The 13,276-nt window shown below is 36.9% G+C and overlaps 1 protein-coding gene across 1 annotated transcript in view; it reads right to left on the reverse strand.

Moving 5' to 3' along the window:
- The window catches only part of SPAG16 (sperm associated antigen 16), a 411,223-nt gene that overhangs the window by 348,393 nt on the left and 49,554 nt on the right, over window positions 1-13,276 (reverse strand). Inside the window, exons 7-8 of the mRNA XM_015831061.1 lie at window positions 5,681-5,798; window positions 2,931-3,000 (exon numbers count right to left, since the gene is read on the reverse strand). Of these exons, the coding sequence (XP_015686547.1) occupies window positions 2,931-3,000; window positions 5,681-5,798 (188 nt within the window). The remainder of the gene's footprint in view (window positions 1-2,930; window positions 3,001-5,680; window positions 5,799-13,276) is intronic.

Consider the following 13,276-nt stretch of genomic DNA (forward strand, 5'->3'; position numbering starts at 1 on the left):
ATTTTGCAGAGATGGCAAAAATATCCGCGTACCTGAAGGATCATTCTCAGGAAAAATTTATCTCAATGTGGAGAAGATGGATAGATTATATTCAGAGAAAGTATGAATTGAAAAATTACTATGTAGCTTTTGATTAACATAAGATGTATATTAAAAATTTTGTATGTATTTTAATGTTTATTTTAGAGTCAGAGCAAGTATATACTAGTGTGTAGTAATATGGAGTAGTTATGAATAGATTTGGACATATTTTTTTTTGCTTATTTCCTAGATTAGCTTTGGGAAGTCCAGGGGGGGGGAGGGGGGAAAACGGTAGGTTTGTATTATAGATTTATATGTATGATTTTTTTTTTATTTGTAAGGAGGTGTCCGGTGATGCCCCAACTGCACAGGACGGGATGGTTTGAGGGTGGAAGGGAAGTAGGAAAGAGGGAGGAAGGAGGAGTGGTGGTAGAATGGGAGGAGGAAGGAGTGGCAAGTGGTAGAGGGTGGTGCGGGAGGGGTACACCGGACACGTCTGAGAATGTTTTGTTTAGTTTTACTTTTTTTGGTTGATATTGTGATAAAAGATTCATGTTTGTGTTTTTTTAAAATGGAAAATAATAAAATTTAAATACAAAAAAAAACAACAAGATACAGTTCAGACGTGAGAAAAGGTCCTGGACTTAGACAGAACAAAATCAAATGCATAGGTACAGAATAAGTGGTACCTGCTCAACAGTAGTAACTGTGAGAGGGATCTAGGTGTACTAATGGACCAACCCTTAAGTATGAGCCAGCAGTGTTCTGCAGCTGCCAAAAAATCTAACACAATCATAGGATAAATCAACAGAGGGATAGCATCAAGATCACAAGAAGTGATAGTATTGCTTTATACTGCACTAGTGACATCACATTTGGAATACTCTGTCCAGTTCTGGTTACCATGATACACAAAAGATGCTGAGGACCTAGAAAGAATGCAGAGAAGAGCAATAAAGATGATAAGGAGTCTGCAGGTTAAATCAAAGGATGAACAGCTAATGGAACTAGGTATGTTTAGCCTAATGAAGAGAAAGCTCAGGGGAAACATGATATTGGAAGGGCTGTCACAGGGAAAAGAGCATTGATTTATACTCCATAGCACTTGAAGGCAGGATAAAAAGTAGTGGGTGGAAGCTTGTCAGAGGAAGAACCAACCTAGAAATATTTCCCGATAGTCAAAATGATTAATCAAAGGAACAGCTTGCCTCCTGGATGTGGGTGCTCCATTGCTGGAGGTTTTCAAGAAAAGAATGGACAATCATTTGTCTGGGATGGTATAAGGATTCCTGTCTTGGGCAGGACGTTGGACCAGAAGACCTCCAAGGTCCCTTCCAGCCCTAGGATTCTATGGTTCTATGTAACACCCTGAGAAGAAGAGGAACATATTAATGACTATTATGAAAGAATTATCCTTCAGCCACAGTGAAAGAAAAAGAATCTATCTTTTGGGTTCAATGGATGTTGGTCATCTGAGCCCTGACATATGGATCCAGTTGTTATTGCAAACAAATCCAATGTAAAAGATCTACTGCCTGCTTCCCCATCCCTGACTTCTCAGGAGTGTTTTTTCTGGAATGGAGGTAAAATTGTTCAGTTTCAAGAAAGGGGGTTGCCATAGAATATTGCATTCAAGGTTGTGTGAGAGTGCATCCTAGTTTTGGGAAACTAGGAAGTATACTATAAATGATATAAAAAGAGAAACAGGAAACTGAACTGATATGAAGTTAGGGTTCACACCTTTTGCAATGCTCCCAATTCTTGTAAGCTTGTGTACTCCAAGAAATGCTTCCATCATTCAATACAATGACAGCAATTCTCTATTGAAATTATAGTTCCTTTCAGCTGGGAAAAGAAGATTAGAATAAAATGCACAAGACAAGAGGTTCTTCCTCTCTTTGCCAAAGCCTAAGAGAAAACAATTCTAAAGCAAGGTCAAGACATCAATTTGCACAACAAAGGGGCAACTGGAATCCAGATGTCTAAATAGCAGCTGAGATTAAAAGAGATCTTTCAAACCCTGAAAGATGGCTTGCTCTTCAGGATATCATTTCAATTGGTTCCATTTTATCAGAGGTTTACTGAGCTGTCTTGTGCATTTTGGAAAATTAGGGATGAATTTTTTTTATGAAAAATGCAAGGCTCTCCAAACAATGTATATTTTTCACATTTTAGGTGTTTGTCATGTGAAAGCATACTGCACCTTAGCAGGATTTATCTGTACTTATTCTGCAGAGATCCAATAACCCAAATGAGCCAAATGGTTATATGGATTATTTGGATTATTGGGCTCCAACAGGATATTTTTCCAATTTAGCAAAAAAAAAAAAAAAAAGACTGGGTATGTGAAGAAATTCTAATGCATTTCTGATGTGAATTTCATGTAAGGATGATGAAAAAAGTCAGGATGTCATCCTAGTACAGCTATACATTTATCTAAAATATTGGAAATCTAGAGAAAACATCAAATTAACCAATCCATAGGACATTACTGTGGATGTCAAAAGCTATTAAATATTTATGGATGTCTACTATTCAGATCCATTCTTCTTAAGATCAATATAGCAAAACCACAATATCTTTTGAAGATAACTCAGCAGATCTGAAACAAGAAGTATTGGGTGATAGTCTAATGGATATAGAGTTCAGGAGTCTCTAATCATGCACAGCCCTCAACAAAATTTCTTTTTTTACAAAAAATGTAGACATAGATGCTGGGAATCCCAATATTCTAGCTTATTCATTGAGATTTTCTGTATAACTTAGTATAAAACAGCATTAGTTTTAGACCATTTGAGCCTGTGTATAATATGTAGAGAAATGTTAAATTTCTAGAAATGTGCATAATACCATGAGATGCAAACATTATCTCTTAAGCTTTTACTTTTGGTTCATAGCTAAATATTTACCTTTCATCACAGGAATGTGAATGTTGTTTCCAGATTCCAAGCTTTGTAAAGTTGCTTGCAAGCCAGTAATCTGAAATGAAAGAAAAGTCTATCAACAACCTTTCGTTTCTTCCATTTAGAAAATCAGAAATAATGTATGACATTAAGTATACAATATTTCAATATAGTTGAGAATCTCAGAATACGAATTATATCAGATTACATATAACATCTTAATACTTCAGAAAATCAATCCAGATTAAAATTTTCCAATGGCATAGAAAGAAAAAAATGGTAACAGTTTCCGCCTCTCTTCATCATCCTTCACGCAAAAAGAATTTGTCACTCCTAAGATGTAAATATGGTAATCTTCCTGGAATCAAAAAGCCATAATGGAACCTATAATTCTTTCCTGTTTGCCTGCATCTGAACACCTTGGAGACCTGTCATTGTTGAACATAAATTGTTTCTGCCTGCCAAATCTCAACTGCAAAGGAGCTATGTCTGATCACATTCTGTTCAGCATTGGGAAAACAATTACAAAATTGTTGAGTTTGAAAAGGCCATTTAGTCATTAAGCACAGTCCTTTGATCAATGCAGGAATCCAGTTTAAAGAATTAATAGATGGCTGTCCAGCCTTCGTTGGAGATTCAGCAAATAGGAGATCATCCCCCTCCATCTATAACTGGCTTCATTATCAAACTATTCTGTTAGAAGCTTCTTCTAACACTTAGTCAAAACATCTTTGTTGATTTATTCCATATACTATTCTATAATCTAAATCTTAATTTTCAGATTATAAAAAAACATCTTATGTGTGACATTCTTTAAGAGTTTAAAGACATCCTTGAAGAGTTAAAATGTTAACTCACAGAACCAGTTGAACTGCATCTTAGGATACCGAGGTGATGGTGACTGAACTCTTATGTATTACCTTTAAGAAAACTGGAAAATGGCGTACATGACTGGATAGAAATAGAATCATAGGGCTAAAAGGTCCCTTGGGAGCTTCTAGTCCAACCTCCCTGCCCAAGGCAGGAGTCCTGATTCCCTCCCAGACAATCCCCTCCTCTACATCAGGGGTCCCCAGGGTGGGAAGGGGGAGGGGAGGGTTCCATGCGAGTGGCAGGCCCGCCCACATGCATGTGCACAGCTCCATTTGTGTGAGCAATGCAAGCACAAGCAACTGCTGCTCATGCAAGTTGGGCTGCATCAGATGTCTGCTCACTGCTTGCACAGCCCAGTTTGGAACAGGCTGCAGTCTGGGGGTTGGGGAACCATGCTCTAGGTCATTTATGAAGATGTTGAAGTAGACTGAAGAGCTTATGAATGGAAGCAAATAATATCTCTACCTTCAACATGGGAGAAAAGGAAGAAGCAGCAAACCAAAAACTGATATTGAGAATGTATTAATATATTAAGAATATTCTAGACCAGATCATAAAGCAATCTATCTGTAAATACCCTGAAAAAATGCAGTTACCAGAAATTAATGTGGTAGTTTGTCCTAGCAGTCAAATAGGTTTATAGATGCAAAGATGCAAATAGATGATGCAAATGTTCAACAGCTCTTCAACTATCAGAAATACCTGTTTGTTCTCATTCCAGAGAGCAGAACATGGGATAGTCAGTTTATATTATAAGATAGCTGTTTCTGACTCAATACTAGAAACAGTAATCACAGTTATTCAGTATGGTGAGGGGCTCCCATTCATTAGATGCATGAAGCAGAATCTAATTAACCACTTGTCCAGGATGCTTTAATTGGATTCCTGCACTGAACAGGGCTTTGGCCTTGATGGACTAAACAGTCATTTCCAACTTTATGATTCTATACTATTATATTAATGGCCTCACCCCTTCTTTCACATCTTATCTCAAAATGATGCCACTTATGCCTAACATATTTCAATTTATTTCAATTAGTTTATACTCAATCAAACCATAATAGAGAACAGTGAATTCTGCTTCTATATTTAAAATAATGTTCTACTTACAATAGAGCATAATTAGTTTCAAAATACTTTAAATCAAGAAAAGACTTCTTCATTCACTCCATCAAAACTTCCTAAGGCCTCAGTGGAAGGAATTGGAAAAGAATAATAGAAGGGCCTCAGTGAAAGGAATAATAATTAGCAGTAGTTTTTCTCTGGATTTATGGATTTGAAAGGTATGCATTAAACATGGAAATATTACTCATAGTGTAACTGTGGTGAGTAATAGCAAACAATATTTGACCTATGAGCAAACTACTATTGCCATGTGTTTTCATATACATATACACACACATAAGCACACCATCTATAATAATACAGATAGATAGCTATGAATGTTGTGATGCTAGGGTCTAAGATATGAAAAGAAAGGTGTATATTCTACCCAAGAAATAATTGCTTATTACTGTTACCTTTAATGAGAATCTGCTTTAAAATGTCAAATTATAAAATTTCACTTCACACTAAGAAATAAAGGCCTGAGAGGCTACAATTGTAAACAAAAGGTCATTTGTGTATTTCAACTAGTTTTCTTCTCCTTCCCCAAGTCATCCTTTTTTTAGAAAAAGAGAAAAACCTACAATTTAAAAGAAAGAAGATCTGTACTTCTTGGCATACTTAATGCCACATTCAACAACAAACTCTTTGGTATGTATTGTTTAACTTTGGTTTGTATCTGTAACCCACCTTGAATTCTGAGGAATGGCACAGAATAAAACTTTAACTAAAATATTAAATTAAATAATATATTATAATATTTAAAATAGTTTCCATACCTGCCCAACAGCTTTGTCTCGTTCCAAACTTGTAAGCATTTTCTCTCTTAGTAGAATCTCATACTTTTCATTCAGCTGTCTTAACATAGGCTCATACAATGCATAGTGTGTCTTTAGCCTATAGATAAGAAACTGTTTATAGAATAGTAACCAAATATGCGAAAATAAAAAAATATTTGGTATTTATTTCCATTGCAAGAGGTTTATTTATTTACTTTTTTGGTCAATGATGTGATCAGTGAGCATTATAGCAAGCTAGATGTCCTGCCAATAAGAGATTGGCTTTACAATGGAGATCATGGTTGCTGGATCCTAACAAGTGAAATCTCTCCAGGAAAAGGAGAGATTGTGAGGCAACCCATATGTACCCCCAGACAGCTGCTCCTCATGAATAGGCTGCAGTAACTATTTTACTATCAGCTTAGGACTTGAATAGCTAGAAGTTGCAGGATACCATCGTAATGCAGTCTTTTAAGGACAAAAAGGTCGATCCTTGTTTCTTACCCTTCAGATTGGCAAGTTTCTACAGCATTCACTGGCTGAGTCTCAGTGACAGTTTTAAATATGATTTTAAGGACTTAGAAAAATATTGTTTTTTGGAATACAGTAAAAATTATATTTAGAATGTTGCATTTAGAAAGTTAAACATGGACTAAAGGTTCAGATACATTTGGAATAAATGTTTGAAATTAATTATAAATCTCTTCTGATGAGAAACTGTGGATATTTACATCCTTCAGAAAAAAATATAAAGTGATAAGTTGGATACTTAAAGGTTGGACATGTGTAAAAAATGATTCAGAAGATACTTTTAAAAATTTCTGCCATTATTGAAAGAGTAGATGATGCTATGGAAAAGAAACAAATTTCAATTGACAAGAATGAAATTGATTTAATGTGGATTTTAAAATGACAGTCTGTAAGAAGGATATGGAACAAAGTGAACTGAACTAACCTGACAAATGAAGCTGGCTGCTGTTTAAATAATTAAAAAGGACATGTGAATAATAGACCAGAAGAGTAGATTGTACAACTTTTTTATATGGGCTTTATAAAAAGGACATTCATGTTGTTGGTAATTTTGTGAGCTTACAAAAAATGAAAAGAAACCATATGTCATGGCATTATTTGAGAGGGCTTAAGATCAAGATATTTTGGAGTGACCTGTCTGTCCTGCTCACACACACACATACCATGAGGTTTTGAAGTCTTTATTGAAGCTTCAACAGCCTCAAATAATATTCTCTAGGACCCAGCACAAAATCCAATGAGTCCAATTCCCAAGTCCAGAAACACAGAGTAAGTCCATTATGTCACCCACCAAGTTCAAAGTCAAAAGACAAATCCATGGTCTGAGCACAAATCACAAAACTGAAATCCAAGTCCAAGATCCAAGAAGCAAAGTCCAAAGTCTAGTACTGTAACAGGGTCAAAGTTTAAGTCTCAAGGCAAGGGTCACATTGGCTGAACAAACGCACAGCAAGAAAGAGATGAGTTGTTCCCAGTATCACTTTGATTCCCAGTATCACTTTGCTGGTCTAAATAGCTTCTAGCCAGTGCAACTCATTAGGAGGCACAATATTGCCTCCTCATGAGTAGCCTCATTAAACTTCCATTGTGCCTCCTCTTCTCAGCCCTATGTGCCCTGAGATCCAATGGAGGAGGCAGTTCCTCCTCATCCCCACTGACCAGCTGCAGCTGCATCCCTTCTCCACCCTGATTCTGGCTGGTCTTCCAAGCCTCCTGGCTGCAGCTGTGTTTCTTTCCCTCTCTTTGTCAGCCAGCCGCTTTTCCAGTCAGTCCTCCAGCCCTTCTCAGGTTCCTGAACTTTCCTCCTTCTCTTGCCCATCCCCCTCCTGGTTCAGGGTCCCACGTGTCCTCCAGATGCTTCTCCAAGCCTCGTAGCGAAAGTCCTGAAACCAGCTCTTCCTCATCATCCAAGCCAGCTTCCGGGGCATTCATTATATTGAGTAAGGGAAAAGAAACCTAAAATAAGCTTATTTGGCCAAAGTTAAAATAGATAGGCTGTTGTTATTTTTGGTAATCTTTCATGGATTTTTCTAAGACTGTAAGATGATATTTTAAGGTTTTGTTTCATAGATAAAAGTTTCATTTATGATAATTTTCAATTTCCTCTGATTAGATTGGAAGATGATCTTTTAAGGTTTTGTTTTATTAATAAAGAGTTATATACAAAAGAGGTTATTTGTTGCCTTCTAAATTTTTCGAGTAAATTTAAAACAGTTATTGTATCATTTTTGGAAACCTTTGGTTTTTTTATTGATTGTATTTTGATTGATGAGGTTTGGGAATTTCGTTTAAGAATTGAATAGGAGATATAAATGTAAAAGAAGGAAATTTTGGGTTTATTAGATTAAGTTTATAATAAATATGAGGTTATTTCTGGTAGCCTTTAATAATAATAATAATAATAATTTAATTTATATACCGCCCTTCTCCCGCAGGACTCAGGGCGGTGCACAGCATATTAAAACAGATACAAATGAAAATACAAAGATTTAATGGACTTTTGCTGATTGAGATGGATGATGATTTATAGATATATTTATTGAGATTTATTGAGCTGAGATATGGGATGAAAAGATTTTTTGTTATGCTTTAAATAATTTGATCAGTTGTTAAAGTTGTATATACTTGCTGGGAAGAAGGGAAAAATTACTTCTTTTTCTTTTTTCTTCACTTTTTTTCTTTTTTTTTCTTTTTACCTTTTTATCTTTTGTAGTTTTTATTAGTTTTAGTTGTACAATTATTATAAAAAAGCAACAGATTTTTTTTTTCAGCTACAGAATCATTACTTATTTTTTAATACTACACTGAAGGAACATTGGCCCTTTTTGAAAATAAATATTATGGCAGTCATAAAAGTTCATGTTATTCTCAAGTCTCCCCATGTTGTCACTGCCATACGTAATCAGGGGACGAATAAGGATGATTTCACTCATAATCTTCTCTAATATAACTGTGGTCCTGGCAGCTCATCAAATTACTGGATATTGTTTTGCTCTCAATTATTCTGCTGAAGCCTACTTTAACAGATAGAAACAGCATTCTTGGCACTGTCACTGTCCAGCTGTGGAATACTGGATCCATCCTAATGATGACTCACCTAATGACTACAGAACAAAATTTTTATATCTAGTGAAAAATATTTTATTTATTCAAAACGATTAGCTTATTTTATAATTTCATCTTTATTTGATTCTATCTTCAAAATCAACAGTAAAAGGGCAGTGTTTTAATATGTTTTAAATAAACAAATGGATAATGGCATTTGAATTAATAGCCTTGTAAATTAACAAATGAAACAGATCAATTTCAATTTCTCAAATGTTAATAAAAGAATTTAAATGTGGAATGTTCTGTCATGTTAATGGGAAAACCTGGCATTTGTAACCCATCTTCAGTGATATATAACAAAAATATCAATCAGAGCAACACTTATTAAAATTAATGGAGGAGTAAGAGTTGTACTGTACATTAAAATCTGAAAGAAGCTTTAAAATGAATTCATAATGAAACATATGTGTGTGTGTGTGTGTGTGTGTGTCTTGGGTGGTGGTTTTTTTGATGCACCCACAAATGATGTCGCAGTAGTGACTGCTGCCTGTGGATAGCCCTAGATTGGGCGGATACAAGCAAAAGATTTCTTCCTCCCATATTTGGGCTGACAGGGTGCATAAAAAAACAACAACACTCAAGACATATCTCCTCCCCTGTCTCTTCCCTCCCTGATACAGCTGACAAAATGAGAAAGAGCCTGTGGCCTAGGGGTCAACACAGCTGCCTAAGTGCAAGCAGCCCAAGTTCAAATCTCAGAAGGGTATGGCTGGCTGATGAGAGCTAATTAGCTTGAAATAGCTATCCCAGTCCCCCTTTAACTCTTTGTTAGCAATCCAAATTTTTTTTAGTGAATGTATGTATGTATGTATGTAAAATTTGGATTGCTAACAAAGAGTTAAATCCAAATTTAACATAAAAATGATTGTCGCAGTAGCGACTGCTGCCTGGGGATAGCCCTAGACTGGGCTGATACAGGCAAAAGATTTCTTCTTCCCATATTTGGGCTGACAGGGTGCATCGTAAAAAAAACACTATATATAGTGAGTGTGGGTCTAGTGTCATTCTTTGTGTTGGGAACTCGTTTGTCAATAAGGATGGGTTTCCAAATGGCTGGTAGGCGGGAGGTATCATCTCGTTTATTCATGCTGTGTGGGCGTTTTTCTATCTCGATGGCTTCTCTGATTATTTTGTTGTTAAAGTTTTCAGTTTTGGCGATAGTTCTGGTCTTTTTAAAGTCAATTTTATGTCCTGTGGCTTTAAGGTGTTGGACCAGGGAAGAAGTTGTTTCCTCTTTTCTGACTGAGAAACTCACTCACTCACGAAAACCACACAGGATGTCACCACCACACATCCACGCAAAAAGCAAACCCAAACCCACACCGATGATGAGGCACGACCACAAACCAGAAGCCAGACCACAGCTGCATCATTAGCCATCTTAAACCCCTCCAATCCATACATAAAGCAAACTGACACCCACCATGAAGATATGGCACGACCACGAACACGAAGCCAAACAATAGCAACGCAGCTCTCCATCTCAAATCCCCCGGCAACTCAGACTAATCCGAGCACTACAAAGCTCCCACCCAAACAGAACACACCCCCATCCAATCAGAGCACAGCCAACCCCCCATCCAATCAGAGCACAGCCAAGCCCCTAACCAATCAGAACACAGCCAAGCTCCCACCCAATCAGTTCATACCCCCACTGGCAGTTAAAAGGAAGAAACAGCTGCGATCACACATTGCTCCTAGAAGCACGAAGCCGAAAACACCAGCCTGAAGATGACGAATGGGACTTCGTCGAAACGTCACCAAGACACTTCCAATTTTACGCGGGAGAAAACCCGAATAACCAAAGACCTACATATGTGTTTGTGTGTGTGTGTGTTATGTGTATATATTCTGATGTTATATGGTACATACCATACTACACACAGTAAATAAATATATGAGAGTATAATAAACTGAAATTTGGTAGGCATATATGGCATCATTTTGAGGCATAATGTAAAGGAAGGACTGAGGGCATTGAAATATTTATATCCCTAACTAACATACATTTGCCCTATTCTTATATATATATATATATATATATATATAAATTCAGTAAACAACTAATGTGACGTTGTATAGCTTTCTCTTGCTTCTCAATGTTAAACCATTTGCTAAGCATTCCGTTTACTTCCATACATTCTATACTTCCATCATATACCAGTCTTATTCATTAACCAATTTTCAATTTTATTCTTGTAATAAATATTCCATAATTCAACTTTGTCAGATGTAAATCAACAAATGCAAAGGCATAGCTTCATCTGATGCACTAGTTGCATCCTTTCTTTGTTTGAGGAGCCTTTCAGACAGTCACAAGTGCCCTGGTCACCTCAGGACTTGAGTACAATTTACAACCATTCGTTTAGTGACCATTCAAAGTTACAACAGAATTCAAAAAAGTGACTAACAACTGTTCTTTACACTTGTGACTACCACAGCTTCCCCATGATCATATGGTTAAAATTTGGGCACATGGCAACCAGAATGTATTTACAAGGGTTGCAGCATCTCGGAGTCACATGTTTGGCATTTGCAACCTTCCCAGCTGGCTTCCAACAAGCAAAGTCAATGGAGGAAGCCAGATTTGCTTAATAACTACACGATTCACTTAACTGCAGTGATTTGCTTAACAACTATGGTAAAAAGGTCATAAAATTGGTATGACTCACTTAACACTCATCTCATTTGGCAATCAAACTTCTGGTATTAATTGTAACTCAAGGACTACCTGTATTGCAAACCACTCTACATGGGCTATCCCGGAATACTACCCAGCAGTTTCAACTGGTCCAGAATGCACCAGAGATGGATATCCCTTGGTATGCCCGTGTAACACTGCTTTGTAAGCTACATTGGATGTCAGTTTGCTTCTTGGTCCGATTCAAGGTGCTAGTCATTACTAAAGCCCTACTGGCACAAGACTTGGTTACTTGAGAGACCACCTATCTTCCATAGTATCTGTCCCGCTGACTGCACCTGACAGGGCTAGCATTCTCCAGGTTTCTTCAATTAAACAATGTCATCTATCAGTACCCTGGAAATATGCCTTCTGCGTAGCAGCACCTATCCCCTGGAATAGGGTAAAGAAATGAGGTTCTCCCAGAGATTCAAATATGCCTACCCTACTGGTGTTTTGAAAGACTTCATCCAGCCTTTGGAAAGTATGATTGAAATTAAGGGGAGGAATTAGTAAACTGAAAATTCTGAGATATTACTCTATCTGTATTAGGCTTTGGATATATAATTGATTAATTCTTATTATCAACATTTATATTACTGTATCTTGCAACCTATACTTTTTAACTTAGAATTTAATATCATCTTTATAATTTTATGCACAGAATTTAGAACTATAATAGTTTATATAATAATATTACATTTTATATACTATTGGTTGTCATTCTTTTATCTTTATAGCATGTAATATCTTATCCTTATCTATGACCACAAGTTTGTTGTTATGAAAACAAGATGGCAGCTCATTAGGGAGGCAGTGATATTTCTTTGGTGGAAATATCTTTTTAAGTTTCCACTTTCTGTACTATTGAAAAAAATATTCATAATGACTAATATTCTTCTGAGGGGTGGCCCAAATAGGCAAATCCACAAAATTACAACATCTTGTAGGAGTTTTACATGTTTCTCTGATAGCCATTTATGATTTTACAGCAGATAGTGACCTATTATTTTAGCTCTTTGTGAGAAACCCAAAGAGATTTGGTTAAAAAACTGCATATTCAGTATTATTCAATGTCTGGAAAGAACTGGTTTTTCTTAAAAACTTTCAGTGTTGGAGCATTCTGATTATTAGCCTATCTGTATTATTCTGGATTTATATTTCTATAAACAGCTTTGTTTATCTTATAGATTTACAGGGACTTTTAACATATTTGTTAAGTCCGGAGAATAATGGTGCTTGAGACGATGCATTTCTAACAAGTCTTTATTCTCTGCTTCCAATCTACGAACAACCCGAGCAGAGGCACGCAGGCCTCTATTTATACCTTCTAATCTCCGGGCAAATCCAACCAATCACAAGGCGGTCTTTTCCTGCCTTGCGCATGTGCGCAAGGCCGGCGCCATTCAGTCTGGTCCCGGGCAGCTTTTGCAAATGCCCGGGACTCTTGCAACGTCCCGAGCCTGCTTTTGCAGGCTCAGGACACAACACCCTTCCCCCCTAGATGAAATAATACTGCGCCCACATGGACGCCATCATAGTAATGGTTTGTATAATTAGCTGTTGAGTTAGTATCACTCAGTGTGTGTAAAGTGTGGGGCTGTTCCGTCGTACAGAGACCCAATGGCCCCAACATCGTTTCCGTAGAGTCAACCAGCCTGGACCTCTAGTTCAGTTATTACTATTTACATGCTCACCTTACGTAATCTGCAAGGTATTTGGGAGGGCCTTTGACCCTTAGCGACCTTCTCGGACCTGGGGAACTTGTAGTGTTTTCC

Source organism: Protobothrops mucrosquamatus, unplaced genomic scaffold (genome assembly GCF_001527695.2).
Source record: "Protobothrops mucrosquamatus isolate PMUCROS unplaced genomic scaffold, P.Mucros_1.0 scaffold_253, whole genome shotgun sequence".
NCBI lineage: Eukaryota > Metazoa > Chordata > Lepidosauria > Squamata > Viperidae > Protobothrops > Protobothrops mucrosquamatus.